The sequence below is a fragment of the Drosophila guanche genome, unplaced genomic scaffold (genome assembly GCF_900245975.1).
Source record: "Drosophila guanche unplaced genomic scaffold, DGUA_6, whole genome shotgun sequence".
Taxonomy (NCBI): Eukaryota; Metazoa; Arthropoda; class Insecta; order Diptera; family Drosophilidae; genus Drosophila; species Drosophila guanche.
Genome location: NW_022995743.1, coordinates 8,377,262 through 8,393,278, shown reverse-complemented (window position 1 = coordinate 8,393,278; position 16,017 = coordinate 8,377,262). Strand labels below are relative to the sequence as shown.

At 46.5% G+C, this 16,017-nt stretch overlaps 4 protein-coding genes across 6 annotated transcripts in view; 3 read left to right on the top strand and 1 right to left on the bottom strand.

Moving 5' to 3' along the window:
• Positions 1-388: 388 nt before the first annotated feature.
• Positions 389-1,330, top strand: LOC117592473 (succinate dehydrogenase assembly factor 2-A, mitochondrial). The gene is made up of 3 exons (XM_034286314.1): positions 389-465; positions 521-705; positions 763-1,330. Exons 1-3 carry the CDS (start codon positions 448-450, stop codon positions 1,031-1,033), a joined length of 474 nt encoding a protein of 157 aa, XP_034142205.1. The 5' UTR covers positions 389-447; the 3' UTR covers positions 1,034-1,330.
• A 357-nt stretch (positions 1,331-1,687) lies between these two features.
• On the bottom strand, positions 1,688-7,247 carry LOC117592461 (ran-binding proteins 9/10 homolog). Of its 2 annotated transcripts, XM_034286288.1 has the most exons (12): positions 7,152-7,245; positions 5,082-6,331; positions 4,511-4,675; positions 4,245-4,435; positions 3,992-4,173; positions 3,813-3,925; positions 3,592-3,743; positions 3,293-3,519; positions 3,044-3,231; positions 2,835-2,974; positions 2,664-2,775; positions 1,688-2,591 (listed from the first exon to the last, which is right to left on the bottom strand). In XM_034286288.1, exons 2-12 carry the CDS (start codon positions 6,253-6,255, stop codon positions 2,455-2,457), a joined length of 2,781 nt encoding a protein of 926 aa, XP_034142179.1. In that variant the 5' UTR covers positions 6,256-6,331; positions 7,152-7,245; the 3' UTR covers positions 1,688-2,454. The 2 variants fall into 2 exon arrangements, with proteins under 2 accessions (XP_034142179.1, XP_034142178.1); XM_034286287.1 differs by having other exon boundaries at positions 2,835-3,231; positions 4,245-4,438; positions 7,152-7,247.
• A 2,482-nt stretch (positions 7,248-9,729) lies between these two features.
• LOC117592470 (peroxiredoxin-6-like) lies at positions 9,730-10,738 on the top strand. The gene is made up of 4 exons (XM_034286306.1): positions 9,730-9,905; positions 9,971-10,345; positions 10,405-10,480; positions 10,547-10,738. Exons 1-4 carry the CDS (start codon positions 9,823-9,825, stop codon positions 10,673-10,675), a joined length of 663 nt encoding a protein of 220 aa, XP_034142197.1. The 5' UTR covers positions 9,730-9,822; the 3' UTR covers positions 10,676-10,738.
• A 263-nt stretch (positions 10,739-11,001) lies between these two features.
• The window catches only part of LOC117592458 (potassium channel subfamily T member 2), an 81,930-nt gene continuing 76,914 nt past the window's right edge, over positions 11,002-16,017 (top strand). Inside the window, exons 1-2 of one of the 2 annotated variants that reach the window (XM_034286282.1) lie at positions 11,002-11,591; positions 14,752-15,388. In XM_034286282.1, the coding sequence (XP_034142173.1) occupies positions 15,309-15,388 (80 nt within the window). In that variant the 5' untranslated portion in view covers positions 11,002-11,591; positions 14,752-15,308. The remainder of the gene's footprint in view (positions 11,592-14,751; positions 15,389-16,017) is intronic. The other variant, XM_034286285.1, reaches the window with a different exon arrangement.

Here is a 16,017-nt window from a genome sequence, read left to right as displayed (position 1 = left end):
TAAAACTAAATTTGTAAAGCTGAGATTCCTAACCAGCTATTAATATTAAACAGACGATCAAAGTTGAGGAAAAGATTTAAGACTTACGGTATATTTACAGTATATTTTATCGATAATTTCGTCACGAGAGTTGGGGAACTTTCGATAGTGGGCACCATCGATAGTGCACAATATTAAATATTAAACCGTAGATAGTAGTCTGTAGTCGCAATAGAAAATTGTTTTTTTAATGTATACCATTTGTTTAGTATTTTTTTTTAATTTATTATAAAGTTATTTATTTATTTTTGAAACTCTCGTGATATTATCGACCACTATCAAAACTTTAAACCATCGATAGTGAGCTATCGAAGTGTCCAACCAATTATAGTACCGATAGTGCCATCGATAGTTCTCCACCTCCAGGTTATATCACTGTTTTTTTTTTGTTTTGTTTATAAATTAATCATGCTGCGGCAATTTTTGGTAAGTTAGAGACTCCAAATCCGGCATGAATTAAAGGCAATGTACTTCCCTTCAGATCAGCGCAGTCTCGCGTCGAGTGGTGCTACCCATAGTCGCCACACACCGCTTTGCCAGTGGCACCCTGGACAAAACTGAGTTTACAACTCCCTCGCAGATAGTGGACTATGATGATCCGCCGCATTTGCCAGTGCCTGAGTACCCAGTCCGACCTGACGAGCCACTAGAGACGCGAAAGCAGAGGTAAGTCTGGTGCATATCAGGCGCAAGAACAAGGTCCTATTGTCCAATCCATTCCAGGCTGCTGTATCAGAGTCGGAAGCGTGGCATGCTGGAGAATGATCTGCTCCTCAGCACATTTGTGGCCAAGCACCTGAGAGACTTCTCCGCCGACCAGACAGCCCAGTACGACGAGCTCATCAATGGCGTGAGCAATGACTGGGACATATTCTACTGGGCCACCGAAACAAAGCCCACGCCGCCGGAGTACGATACGGAAATAATGCGAATGCTTAAGCAGCATGTGAAGAACGAGGAGCGCGTGCAGCGTATACGGCAGCCAGACTTGTAGGGGGAGCTTTGATGTCAATCCAGATATATGAATGGCATTTCACAGCACATTATAAATATATGTATTTGTTTGTTTAACTAAAGCACTGAATTGCTTGCAATAATTACTGTAGGAAACGGATTCATGGTTTCCATTGCCCTCACCCCTAGTCCCAGTTGAAACACAATTTGCACTTCCTGAAATACACATCCATACAATATATTTTAAACGATTATCCAGTTAATTGAATTCATGCTTGCCGTACGCTCGTGTATGTTCGACCTTTATATATAGAGTAAATGTTATTGGCTTACATCACTATAGCGAAATGTTACACTTAAAACTTTGCTGATGCCTGGCTTAGTCTTGCCTTGTCTTGTCTTGTGAAACTGATGAATAGTTCCGCGTTGCACTGGACACATCTCCGGCAACTGGTGATCGTGTGGCAGATAGAGACAGAGCATTGAGAGAGAGGAGTGTGAGTAGTCTACGAACAATTAACTATTGACAGGTTGATTCTCTATTAACATGCTACATAAATGACTGAACTGCTTTTTACTTAAGTTTTCCATTTCTTTTGGTTTTCGGGTTTTGTATGGTTTGCTCTCAGATTGTGAATGGGACTTGGGTGCGGGCGTGTCGGGAAAAAAAACCAACAGAAGGCAATTGCTTAAGTTGAAAGTGAATTTCCAGGGTTCGTGACGCAGCACAGTTCGCAGCAATTTAATTATACATCATAATATTACACACTTTATGCTTACAGGGGCTATATAAAATATACGTTAAAAGTTATTAAAAAATCACGCTAAATCAAAAGGCCGCAAATAGTCGCTCGACTCCGTAGCTCCGACTGCAGATGTCGCGCATCTCTCTAGCAAAATGAATCAGTTAAAAGATGGACATTAATGGGGGGCTTCTCTGATGGTAAAAAAGGAGAACTGAAGTAACAACAAAATTTAACCTATTACGAAAAATTGTTTAATAATCTAGTCGAGCGTCTCGAAGTAGTCCTGCGGATCAATATACATCGAAGGACTGCTTCCGCCACTCATGGATGCGGCTGCTGATGCCGCCGAAGACGCTGCTACTGCTGTCGCTGCTGCTGCCGCCGCCGCTGCTGCTGATGATGAGGATGAGCTGACCCCACGAAAACGACCACGACGCATGGCACCCGGACCAACCCCACCCGTACTACGCATGCTGCTGCTGCTGCCCGTCATGACAGGATCGTAGGTGCGGGATGAGGACGCTTCGGTGCTGCCGGACAGAGAGGACTTGCGTCGCCTTTTATTGCGACGACGACGGCGTCGCTTGGTCGTCTGCACAGCCACCGCCGCGGTCGATGTGGAGGGTACTACGCTGCCCAGCGGTTCGTTCAGTACGCTGGTGCGCGGCAGGGTCAGCGTCGTCTCGAACATCTTCAGCAGCGTCGGCGAACTGGGTCAATTTTGCGGGAACACATCGTCGATGGTAATGAAAGCATCTTCGCCCAGCGAATGCTGACCGATCAGCTTGATTAGCTCGGATGCATGCGCCACCAGGAACTCCAGCGGTGGACGTCTCTCGAAATTTAGCGACTCTGCAAGTGAAACGGATCCCGGAGAGCGTGATAATGCATCAGGAAAGTGGTATAAGTGACCAAGAGACTCACCCAATATGGCCGAATTGAGCGTGGTGGAGACGTTTTCACGTCGCGAGGGGCACAAGAGCCAGCCGAGCGGACTGGACCATGGGTTTGAGTAGGCAATCAAGCTAAATGCATCCTGCGAAATAGAAACAAAATCGTTGTAGAAGGGAAGTGCTGAGGTGCTGATTATTTTACCTCCAACATTTGACGCTCCTCCTCAGTCATGAGGTTCTCCTTTTCCAGCTGCTGTCCCATGCTGGACAGCTCCTTGCCGAACTCGAGTATCTTCTCGATGACACGACCACAGCTGCGCGATGAGGGCGACACGTCTACATCTGGGTGCGTTTGGGCAACCTTTATTAGCTTGATTCTCTTTCTGGTTTCTGATTTTTCTATTTCTATACCCATTTCCTCGTCGATGGCATCTAAAGAGTTGCGCACTCCACTGGCACTGGCATTGGCATTGGCATTGGCATTGCCATTGGAGCACGAGTCACCGCCGTTAGAGTGGCTCTGGCACGGCTCCATCTCCACATCCATGCTGTTGGTGTCATGATCCGCACACTTGTTCGAGTTGTCATCCATGACCAGGCTGCAAGAGATGAAGACATGAAAGTCTGCCAAAGCAAACACCAAAGCAGACGTTAACGAACTTTTTCAGATCCTGCTTTTCGCCGCTCTCTAATTTTATCACAGCTGGAATTGCAGTGTTGTTCTGTTGTTGTGGCTGGTTGCTCTGGCTCTGGCTGTGGCTGCTGTTGTTGCTATTGTTGCTACTGTTGCCGCCCTTGCTGTGCTTGAACGCCTTCGTTGACTGTATGACGGAGGTCTGATTTGTGGGCATGGTCTGTGTGGTGGCTGTCACTTTATTGTTGCCCTGCTGTTGGGTTTGCCAAGACACAAAGAACAATGGGAATGTTGTTACGTTTAATCGCTCCGTGCTACGACTCACCTCGATGTCAGCTCCATTGATCATCTCGATAAACTGACGACACTTCAGGGAGAACCACAGATTCTTGTTGGTCTCCAGCAGGCCGGGATACGAGCGCAGCGTATGCTCAATGGCCTGGCTCATTTTACCAGTCTGTATAAGCTTGATGATCTCTGGAAATATGCAAGATGAAAGCTGATTAGTTTCCCCTTGATGCCACAAGGGAGCTGACTACTACTGACTTTGACGCGTCTTGATGGAGGCCAAGTCCTCGTCGAATGGCTGATTCGTGTAGCCATTGAAGGCATCGGCCGTCTTGCTGTAGCCATTGTGCACCAGATAGGTGGAGACCAGGCTGAAAATATTGAATGGACTACGATTAATGATTGAAACTGGAAATGCTTTTTGCTGCAGCACCCACCGATTCATTAGGTTCTCCGGCGTCTCCAGCAGATGTGGATATCTGTCGATTTTGCGCAAAACATTTGCGCGCATCTCCTTCATCATGTCCAGGATTCTGTCGAATTTGAACGGCTCCTGGCCAAAGTTGGCATCCACCTCCTCGCCGGGCGTCTGCAAACCCACTGTCGGATAGAGCTTGGTCTGTGAAAATACGCGTGAATGGAGGTTAGCCGGGGGTGGACGGGTGGGTGGACGGTATTTCGAGTACGCACCGGCAAGTCCCTAAATGCGATGCCCAAGTCCACGCCGTTCTTTGTGTAGAAGCAAGTGTTGTTCACAAAGTTTACGCAGCAGCCGATGACGTCGCCGGTGGTGAAGGTCGGTCCGTAGGTCTGGCCATTGCCCGAGGAGCTAAACGAGTTGCCGTCATCCCCATGGTAGCCGTACGACTGTTTGTCCCAACCTACTTGGGTGAATGGGGAATGCGGTCATTAGGAAGTACGAGGGATTGTCCCTAACTAACCCTCTGGACACATACCTGGCAGGCGGTTCATGCGGAACTGCTGGGCGGTAAGGCCGATGCCCATGTAGCCGTTGCGGCCCTTCGAGATGATACGCACCTCGAAGTAGTACAACCCACAGGAGGATGGGATCGGGTAGGCGGTGCGCACGGAGGCGGCATCACTGTGCTGTTTGCCCACGCCTGTAACGAGAAACGTTTTCATTAATAAATTTGCAATTTACATTTTTAATTTCCCCATTTCTGTTGTGGCAGTGGCGCCACCTACACAACACCTCACGTAGCTCGCTCAGCTGTTATGTTGGTTAACATTCTGCGCCAACAGCACAGCACGCTGGTCTGCCTGTTCCACAGCCACGCGAATGAGCGTGGGAGAAGTGAGTGCTGAAAAACAAAAGCCACAGCACAGCTGGTGCGGAAGAGCGGGACAACTGCAGGCACATCGAATGACCATGCCATCAAAGTGCATCGTTTATCGTTGCACGCGTCTGCTCCTACTTCTGCGAGGTTTTTCAGTGTGCCCGTAATGGGACACTACAGGGGGTCCTTTTCAAGTGGGAGTGGGAGCAATGGGTAGCTTGGCACTCACCTTTGTAGGTGACGCGCAGATTGTTCTGCGACAGCCCTATCGACAGACACTTGTCGTGTGGACTCCAGCAGCGCGGCAATGGAGTCTCGGTCTCGTTCACATTGGGATAGAGCAGACGCAGCGGATCCACGCCCTGCTGTGTGGACTGGTGACGTCCTCCGCCGGAGCGGGGCGAGCTCTGGTTCGAGCTCTTCTGGGGGCAGTTGCCGGGGAACATGTCGTTGGTGAAGCGGCTCCCGTTGTTGCTGTAGAAATGACGAGTGCGTCGAGCTGCGGCCGCGTTGTTGTTATTGCTGTCGTTCTCCTGATCCTGATCGTCGACGGCAGCTGCACTGGCGGCGTGATTGTCGGGGGCAGGGAGCGGGGCACGCAACTGTTGGTTTAGGGAGGCACGGCTGGCGCTCTGACCGGCGATGGTGGCGGCAGCCGAATGGGTCGGCAGGACGGCAACCGAGCTCAGCCTTTGGGTGGCAGCGGATGTCGACGGGGCCTGGTCGTCGACGTCGCGCGGAGCGGAGACAGCGTCGTCGCCCTCTTCGAGGTCGTCGTCGTCGTCCTCGAAATCGTCGATGCGCTCCACGGCTTCGTTGGGAATGGCACCGGCGTCAATGGTATCCGCAATCGCGCTGGCGTCTGTGTCCACTGGCTGCAGCTGATGCTGTTGTGGACTTCGCTCTGGCTCCGAGTCGGAGTCCCCGTCCTCCAGTTGGAGGTGCTGCTGCTGCGGATGTTGCTCCGGTTCCGGCTCTGGCTCTATTTCTATCTCTGGCCCGACCGGCTGTTGCTGCTGCTCCTCGGGCTGTGGCTCCAGTTGTGGCGCTGTTGCGGGTTGCGTTGCAGTCTGGCGAAAAGGAGGAGTAGGAGAGTGATGATCATGCGATGAATGGTCATGAGCTCCTTCTTCGTCTTCTTCTGTATCAATGTTAAATAAAATGGCTGCACTGAATGACTGGGGGTGTGGGACGGACGAGGAGGAGGAAGGAGAGGAGGATTCACTCATGGGCTCATTGGAGCCTCCGACTGTGGCTGGCGTTTCTGCTGCTGATGCTGCTGTTTCTACCGCTGCAACTTGTACTGCAACTGCTGCTGCTGCTGCTGAATTCCCTCTGCTGCCACTGCTGGTGCTGCTGTTATCCGAGGACAAGTTCGGATGCTCGTAGTTGTCGTTGTCCATGACTATTGAATGCGCGGTACTTGAGAGTTACTTGTGGCGGGGCACGGGGAAGAAGCACAGTTAGAAGAAGAGAACGCTGCGAACACGAACGAAAATCATTTTGAGTGCTGATGACTTTTCTTTCTTTCTGTTTCTATTTCTGCGTGTGCTGTGAGAGGATGCTGTGTGTATACGGTGGGGGGGTAGGCATGGTGGGAGGAAGGGCTGACAGGCAGGCAGGCAGGCAGGCAGCATACATCAACCTCAAAATGCAGTGTCCTTTGTCCGTTACTCCGTCCGTCTCCCTCGCTCACAGGCTCTCTTTCGTTATTGCACGCTTTGGCCCGCTCGCTCGCTCGCTTGCTCTCTCTCGCTCCTGTCTCTTCTCTTCTCTTCACTTTGCTTATCTGCTGCGACTGCGACGCAGCTCTGACCCAAAATAACAGCAACAATTATTGCATCTCCAACCAAACAAGAACAAAATTTACAGTTTCGACGCGCAGCTGCAGCACCAATAACATAAACAACAACGACAACAAGGAACAACAACTAGAGCAACAGCAGCAGCAGCAGTAACAGCAACAACAACAACTACATGCACAAGAATATGCAGCCAAGGCAAAAAATCAATACAATTAAAATTAGTTTACTTTTCCGTGCTCTGCAACAACGTTAATTTAACAACATTTGAACGGAATATAATGATTTTGCAATGCGTTTTTACGTCGTTCTTTTTCGACGTTTTCTTTGTTTTCCCTCTAACCAACGAGTCACTGTCCACACAAATACACGTACAATGGAGAAGAAAATTTTGCTGGGACAATGAAATATTGTGAATTTGCTTATGGGTTTGTCTGAATTGCAATCGTTGCCATTGGCCCGAATCTTGCAGTTAATGTTCACGACTAGTTAGTTACCTTTTAGTAGTGGCTACGCACTTTTTAAACTTTTTTTTAATTTTGATTTGTTTTATTTTTGGTATTTAATCGCTACAGCGAATTTGATGGTCGCACGACTAGGGCTGGGAGAAACTGGATAGTTCCATCGATACTATCGATGGTTGAAAAATAAGCCAACCACCGACTATTACGGTTCACCATCGATAGTATCGACCTTCAAGGCTTGTATTACCAGGAATGCTAAGTTAATTAAAAAATTATGCTCTTATTTGGGTGACCTTGTATACACGCGTCCGAGCGGGTGTAATGTATAGCCCGGTTGGATGGTAAATTGAATATATGTTAAAAATAGCGGGTATGTATGTTTATTCCTGCCACCTCAACAGAGCCTTAACGGATTTTCAGCAAAGCGTCAGATATTCTTTTGGCAATGAAATAGAATACATTTTTCGAGTTAATTATCCTTTTGGGACTGGATAACTTTACTTTCATGTATTTTCTATGTCTCATGGAAGTATGAAATCCACGAATTATGGTTGAAATGTATGAAATTTTCACATTTTTTATTGAGGTTTCAGATTGTTGGATAGATACTATCGTGTGGTTTCACCATAAATAGTTTCCACTATCTATGGTGGCCACTATCGATGTTTTCCCAGCCCTAGTTTCCAGAGAAACTATCGATAAAATAGACCAACGTAAGCCATCTCGTTTTCAAAATATACCGTAGTCTTAAATCATATTCTTCTATTTTGATGTTCTGCTTAATATTGCTAGCTAGCTAGCACTTTTAGCACTGAAAATATAATTTTATCCAACTTTTATGTACACGAACTGCCTTATTGGCTACATTTAAGGACTTATTTTGATGTGATTCCTTATAAATAGAATTTAACAGCGCAAGAACATGGTTAGTTTCAGCTCGGTCGTTTTGTTTTAACCCATATTTTATGAAGATTTTTATTAAAAATAGTACTCATAATTAGCAAATATTGTGGTAAATTGATCATTTTCTTGGTCAAAACTACATTTTCGGTGCTAAAGGTGCTAGTAAGCTTGCGAAACTAAAATTAATATGAATATGTAAGAATATCAGCGATCTACGAACATCTGTTCGACGGCTGTTGAATGCATGTCTATATCATGTAGAATGTAACAGCAGATATTGTGCTTGATTTGCTTAGCTTGTTTTGGCTTATTTGGCTATTTTCGACATCACTGTTTAAAACTGGTTGCCTCTGAATGTCAGTTTATCTCTCTCCCTCTCTTTGTTAATCTCGCCACGCTATTTTAAAGCAACACGTTCCCTCTCCCCTCTCTCCAAGTACTTTCGTCTCTTTCTTCGCGATCGTTGTTGCTTTTTTCTGACAAACAACGCGTTGGACGATGATAAACAGAGGCGAGTGGAAAACTACCAGGGAATTTACGATGGAAGCAATTGTTTTTGCGTCTTAGATTTCACTCTGAAATGGAAGAATTTTCCACTAAACGGAAAGACTGGGCTGGTTGCAACTCAGATGCACCAAGAAGTCTCCTCCAAATGACCTTCGACTGGCTGTGGTCTGGCGGTATCCATTGCCGTTGTCGATACCACATATCCAGCTATGCATCCATGCTACAGATTCCCTTTTCCGAAGGTTTGTAGGTTTCCATTTCACTTGTCCAGCTGTGGAACAGTCTGTTTTCTTCGGAACCTTAAGAGGCAGTGCTCTGTCTGGACAAAACTCAAATGCTTCTATCCGTGAACACCAAATGGAGAGCACTCTTCTTCTGGTATGGAGGATTTCCCTGAGGTTCACCCACACAGCCACACAAATTGACTCTCTCTTGTGCAGAAACGCAACGAACCGGAGGCTCGTTCCTGTCCGTGTGCCCGTGGAGAGCGTAAACCTTTGTCTGTGTACGTGATTCTACGGGCCCTCACCAACACCACTACACAGCGCGCCGCTCTCTTTGGAATCACACGCCAACTGTCCGTGTGGCAGAGCGCTGTGTGGTGAGAACAAAAGTGAGCTGGTGTTGGTAATTGTAGGCTAAACACCAACACCAATGCTCATTTGATCGCTCTCTTTTGTTGTTTGGACTCTCTGTTAATGTTTGCAGCCGGTTCCCGGCCGGAGAGGGATCAGCTGTTTCCACAGCTGCTTGGCAAAGGAATACCTGAAGGGATGCATTCTTTCCCTGGAGCTTTGCTAATTTGAAACGAATTCGAATAGGAAATATAGAAAAGATGAGGCAAACTGTACTTTTGCATGAGCTGATCACGAGTTTCATCACAAAGTCCAGAAATTTCAAGTTCTCGTTTTGGGCGAGGCAAGCTAGAAGCAAAAGCAAAACAAAAGTTTCCTCATTAGAAGTATTTTTATGGGTATAGAGGCCTTGCATAAGGTTCTGAATACGTCCAAACATGTGTATGAGCCACCTTCCCCCCTCTTCAAAAGCAGATGCTTGGAATCGCTTGTTATTCAATATAATCTACGTACACACAACCATAAACATGCGATAAGGCAGGGCAGCGTCGATCTCGCTCTCTGCTTCGTTCTCTCTGTCGCTCTGCCTGAGCCGATTCGAGTCTGGCGGATATAAAAGCACGCGACACCGCTCAATGGGTATTCAGTGCAGATACAAACTAGCAAGCGAGCTAAACAGGTTTCCAAAGTAGTAAAAACTAAACAACAAATTGTGCAAAATGCGTTTGGGACAGACTGTACCTAACTTCCACGCCGACACCACCAAGGGGCCGATCAACTTTCATGAGTGGCAGGGAGACTCGTGAGTAGCATTCAAATTGCATCAATTTCTAGTCCCACTAAATCACGATATTCGTACGAAACCAGATGGGTTGTGCTGTTCTCGCATCCAGCCGATTTCACGCCCGTGTGCACCACTGAGCTGGGACGCATCGCGGTGCATCAGCCGGAGTTCGCCAAGCGGAACACCAAGTGCCTGGCGCATTCCGTGGACGCTCTGAACTCGCACGTCGACTGGGTGAACGACATCAAGAGCTACTGCCTGGACATTCCCGGCGACTTTCCGTACCCAATCGTGGCCGATCCCACCCGAGACCTGGCCGTAAGCCTGGGCATGCTGGACGAGGAGCAGAAGAAGGACCCCGAGGTGGCCAAGACCATTCGGGCGCTGTTCATCATTAGCCCCGATCACAAAGTGCGTCTCTCCATGTTCTATCCAATGTCCACTGGCCGCAACGTTGAGTGAGTATTCCGCTCAAAGCTTCCTCTAGTGTCCGTTCTAATCTGAATCTGCATTGCAGTGAAATTCTGAGGACCATCGACTCGCTGCAGCTGACCGATCGCCTCAAGGTGGTGGCCACTCCAGCCAACTGGACTGTGAGTATTGAATCTAAGGCAGCTGATGGATCTCCAGACTGACTATGATATGTGTTTTTTCTGCAGCCTGGCACCAAGGTCATGATCCTGCCCACAGTCACAGACGAAGAGGCCAACAAGCTGTTCCCCAAGGGCTTCGACAAGGTCTCCATGCCCTCCGGCGTCAACTACGTACGCACCACAGAGAACTATTAGAGAATTACTCATATTCCTCTTGCATATTTTTAGATATTGTATTAAACACATTTTCATGCATCACTTTTGTGCCATTTAACAATCTAATAAATATAATTTTGCACCAAAGCAACTGTACTTTTAAGAATAACTAAAATAAGCAACGGAACGAACGTTTGCTGCGGACCTGCCTCAACATATCAGACGCCACTGTAGAGCAGAGCTTTGCTGGATAAAGCTTTCGGTTTGCGAGTCAGATGTTTTTGATAAGCGGTACCTGCCTCCCACGCACGCCGTACGTTTCCTGGTGCTTCTTTCATGCTTTCTGGCCGCCAGGCTTCCAGTTCAAAATTGTCGTTGAGCGCGTGCGGTCGTTTTGCAGGAAAATAACGGTTAACAAAGCTCGAGTTGAGGCTTATATATTCGACGTTCCGTGTTTTGTGCCGCCTCCCATTTGGACAAACTACACAACAAAGGGAACAACTTTAACTGCTCGTCCTGCTCCTCCCCTCCCCCGCACCATGTACTACAATTCACGGGCCTACCTATCGCCGCGTTTTCTTTAACACTCTTCCGTCCGCGTGGGAGTGTGTGAACGTACGTGTACGTGTACGTGGAGTGAGTGTGAGGTGTGAGTGTGTAAGAAAGAAACGGTGAACAAATCATCTCAACACCCCCCGCTTGATCTGATCGTTTGTGCGTGTCCCGGAACGACCTCTGCCCTGCAGAATCTTAAGGGTCCACAAAAGTTTTGTGTCCAGCTGTAATGTAACGATAAATGCAACAAACAGCCACAGACCAGACCAGACCAGACCAGACCGAAGTTTTCCCCAAAAAAGTTTCGCTTCTCGCTGTTCTCATAAAATATGCCAAGACATTTACATCTCCGCTGCTCGTCCCCCCAATGGCCGGCAAAGTGTTAAAGCGCCACAAAAAGGTACGAGCAAATATTGTCCATTGAATAATGCATTCAATTACGACTGTCACACAAACAAATAAACGGACGACACATACGCTAGGCATCAATTTTACACTCGTGGTTAAAATATTGGGTGCACTGCACATAGCATTGAAAATTACGGTTTATTCTACCAAAAATTATCATGCAATATTGTAGATACAAAGATACCTTTTAAATTGCCGTTTATTCAGTAAATTAAACATGGGATAAATAAGTAAGCGCTTAATCTGAGACCATCACACTTTACACCCAAATTGAAAACGAATAAAACATCCAAATATAATTTCGAGCTTAGTGGAGATCAATTTGTTTGGGGATGGTGGGAATGGGTGGTAATTGAAAAATGAAAAGTCAGCAAAGGGGACAAAATTCTAGACAGACAGGCGGACAGCCAGATCGGGGGTAGCCATAAGCCTTAAATATTTATAAAACGATTAAACAAACTTTTATTTTGTTTTTTGTTGGGAGAGCGCGCATCCTCTGGTCTCCTCTCCACCTGCCTGCCCTTCATGAAATGTTAATTTTAATTAAGCGCCGCTTCCCGGCTTATAAAAAGGGGAAGAAGGAAAGTGCAAGAGAGCTGGGATTAAGCAAATCCGAAGGGGAGATGGACACAAAGAGTGAGCAGAGGAGACACAGTGAGAGGAGAGAGAGCGCAAGACAGAGACAAAGCTGAAGAGCGACAATGATAAAACAATAAGTCAGCAGCGGCTGATGAAGAACCAGGGGGGGGGGGGGGGAGGCACGAAGGAGAGGGGTACTCGCTGGATGTACGGAAAGCGGGTCAAGTTTTTTGTTATAAAATATTCCAAGTGCCGCAAAAAAGAAAATAAAGCAACGAAAAAAATAATAATACCTGGGGTGGATGCAGGGGAGGAGAGAGCTGTGCGCGGCGCCACCGCGGATGTGGGACTTGTTTAGCTGCTCGGGGGTCCTTTGGTTAATACTTGTGGCAGAGACAACTTGTGCGACTTTCTTGTGGGACATTGTGTAGGACAAAGAATAATAAAGCCCAAGAAAAACAAAGACGCCAAAAAAAACAAAGTCTCCCCCCCCAATGCCCCCGTGCCGTGGTGTGGATGATAATGATTATGATGATGATGATGATGATGATGATGATGATGGGAAAGTAAGGCCAAACTGGTTAGGGGACACGACACGCGAAAGGCTTGAGACTAGGCGAAAGAGGAGGAGGAGGATGGCTCGACAGCGCGTCTGGCTAATTATTGTTGATGAAAACTCACACACACACACACACACACAAACACATGTTTACATGCATACTTACACACGTAAGCGAAGAAAATATGAGCCTAAAAAACGGGCACCCAAAACTCCAACCCCACCTTCCGGTAAACAAAATGAAAGTTTTCTTTTTGGAAATATATTGGATGCAGCTCCAGTCAGCCCTGCTCCATTCAGCCCGTTTCGTGGTGAACAATAATTTGTTATCTGTCCGAGACGAGTCCCAAAAGTATCCATCCACCAGTATGCGTGGGCCAAAACATAATTAAGATATTATTTAGATATTATTTTGCTCGCACCACAAAAGGGCAGACTCATTTAGTGCGGTGGCATCCCCCATAAATAATGATTAGAAATTAAATGGGTTTTTCGCACGGTGCAGGATATCCTGGAAACCAAATCAATACTGAGGTGGCCACAAATATGTATACACGAAATTTCATTCAAATTTGGGCACATTCTAGTAAACAGAACCATTTCCCAATCCCTGAAAGAGCAATAAAAATAAAACTTAAGTAAACCAAATAAAAGCCACGACTTTGACCATAAATGTGAACGTTTGTCTTGATTGATTTCGGGTGTCGGTGAATGTTTTTTACCCCCTATTAAATCTCTTTATATTTATGCATTTCTGCATGTACATAAATAATAGTTGTTTTCTTGCATTTCTCGAAATTTCATTGCATATTTTTGGGTGGAGTTTATGGCTGTAGAATTCATGTAGAATGTGTGAAAAAGTTTCACAAATGTCCACTGTGAAATTGATTTCAGAGCAGCATTTGAATATCTAAAATTGCACAATAAATAAAAGGTAAATATTTAAAATACGTGTAAAACGAAAACAATTGTCCATTTGTTGGCCGTAAACAAATATCCGGTGTGTGTGTGTGTGCCGTGAATGTTTTTGTAGTGTTTACATGGCATACCATTGAGTAATGTTGATCAGAATCAGGCAGATGTTTGCCTCATTTTCCCATCTAAAAAACGAATCAAATCTTCCACTTTAGTACGATTTTTCCTGCTTGTCCTACCTTGAAAATGATGTACGCTTTAGCGGACTACAACTTTAATGCGACGAGAGAAAACTATAAATCTAATTGCAAATCTAATTTGCCAACGAAGCGGCAGCGGCACAAAACCGAAGACAGCCGCTGCCTGGATACAAATTTGTTAATTTCTGCAGCGCTAATTTGCTGTAACTAATTAAAACACACTTTGAGTAAAATATTTCGCTGGCATATACATAAAAATGCGCCAGAGAATGGAGACGACAGATGGAAGGACACAGGGACAGGGACACTGCGTAGCAAATCTAATTAATATGCGAAACAAAGGCAGAGGAAATTTATTTAGCGCTTTGCAGCAGGCAACGGAGCGGGGCGCACCTGGCGGCAATAATCGCGTAAATTTTTCACAAACAGACAACAACAAGTGGTGGAGTGGAGGCGAGTGCCTCAAGTGGCAGGCAGGCAGGCAGGCATTTCATTCCATTCCATTCCGCATCGCACAGCATCGCAGCAGCTCCTTCAGTCGTTCGTCCGTTCGTTCATTGTCTGAGAGTTGATTTGATTTGGCAGGCAGGCAGCCTGTAAATAATAGGCCCCGATGCTGAAGCTCCTCTGGGTCTCCACGCCCACACACATGTCCAACTGGCTGGTGTGTGTTTTGTTTGTTTTTACTTTTACGTCCTTTGTCCTGGTTTAAGAGTGTTGTTTGAATTGAATTTGTTGCTCTTTGACGTGCATGCCACGACAACCAGCAGTTGAGATTTATAGGGTCCAGCCCAAACAAAAGCGAGGGATTATTCATTTGAATTATTTGAATATTGCAACACTTTTGGCAGCGCGCCTTAACCCAATTTTCTTAATGTTTTCTTTCAATGTTTTTTCAGAGCCATGCACGAGCTGGAATCGATATTTGAGCAAACACCAGCGCCAGCACCTGTCGCAAGATTGCTGCTATGCTAATAAATTGTAACCGTGCAATCGCTTTAATTAAGGAACCATCAGAGTGCGAGTCAGCGTCAACGTCAGCGGTTAGCTGCTGTGTACTGTGAAGTTGCGGGGTCTGGGGCATTGTGCGTAAAGAAGGACATTCGCCAATCTGTGGACGCGCCTACGCTCGCCGCGGCCCAATCGGGCCAGTGGCGGCTACTTGCTGACGGGCACAAGTGCGCCCCGTGACGATGAGCTCATCGCTGGCTTGTCGTTGCCAGGACGAAGGCGTCTGCAACCGCAGCAGGACCAAAAGCAGGAACAGGAACAGGAACAGCAGCAGCAGCAGCAGCAGCCGCTGCTAGGTGCCGTTTACGCAGCCCCCAATGAGTGTTTAATTAATGTAACGGACTTTAGTGACGGGCTTCAAGTGTGCAGCGAGACAAGCGGGGCTGGAGCAGTCAATGAGCTGAAAGTACCAACCATACCAACCACAAACATCAGCAGTAACAACATGTCACGCATTATACAACCACGTTATCGTTTCCGAGATCTGCTGCTGGGCGATTTCTCGTTCAACGACGATGGCGAAAGGTGAGTACAAAAAAATGAACCCACACGGGGGGGGGGTCTTCCCATACCGATAACCAAGCACCTAGAATAGATTGTTAATAACAGTCCCGCGCCAACTGCAATTGGCAAAACGATTTCCCATATTTATTCGTTTTTCGATCGATGAATCGATTCCCATTTGACATGCAATGCGCGGGAGGAGTGAAAGACTTCTTGGCTTGGACTCTTGAATTAGGCTTATCTAGGTCTCGAAAGTGGAGCAAAGCACGTAATACAATGACTAGTAATTATTATTTATTATTCAAATGCGAAAAGGTAATTCGCAGGGTCGAGAGTGTTGCAAAGAAATGTACAAAAAAAGAGGGAGTTAAACGTATTCCTGCAAACCCAAATGGAATGTTGCACCAAAAGAAAAACTCTGAAAAAGCAATCAATAGCCGCAGCACTTGGCAGGGAAAAAGGACCTCGAAAGTAAACGTGAATAATTTGATTAAACTGCGAGTTTTGTTTGCACTTTCAAAGTGCTTTTTGGTGCGATAATCTTTACGAGTTTTTAATTGTCTTTGTCGCTTAGCAGCAGTTCAGTTTGAGTTATGATTGTTCCACTATTTTCACTATTTGTGTTGGGTTTCTGTTTGGAAGTTGCTGCA

What these genes read in the sequence shown, in the direction of transcription:
- LOC117592473 (XM_034286314.1), top strand. An exon ending in CTAGAGACGCGAAAGCAGAG is followed by an intron (nt 706 to 762) that starts GTAAGTCTGGTG and finishes AATCCATTCCAG; the next exon opens with GCTGCTGTATCAGAGTCGGA.
- LOC117592461 (XM_034286287.1), bottom strand. Translation starts at nt 6,255, where the DNA reads ATGGACAACGACAACTACGAGCATCCGAACTTGTCCTCGGATAACAGC. An exon ending in CCGGAGAACCTAATGAATCG is followed by an intron (nt 3,926 to 3,991) that starts GTGGGTGCTGCA and finishes CAATATTTTCAG; the next exon opens with CCTGGTCTCCACCTATCTGG. An exon ending in CTCCATCAAGACGCGTCAAA is followed by an intron (nt 3,744 to 3,812) that starts GTCAGTAGTAGT and finishes GCATATTTCCAG; the next exon opens with AGATCATCAAGCTTATACAG.
- LOC117592470 (XM_034286306.1), top strand. Translation starts at nt 9,823, where the DNA reads ATGCGTTTGGGACAGACTGTACCTAACTTCCACGCCGACACCACCAAG. An exon ending in TCCACTGGCCGCAACGTTGA is followed by an intron (nt 10,346 to 10,404) that starts GTGAGTATTCCG and finishes TCTGCATTGCAG; the next exon opens with TGAAATTCTGAGGACCATCG. An exon ending in CCACTCCAGCCAACTGGACT is followed by an intron (nt 10,481 to 10,546) that starts GTGAGTATTGAA and finishes TTTTTTCTGCAG; the next exon opens with CCTGGCACCAAGGTCATGAT.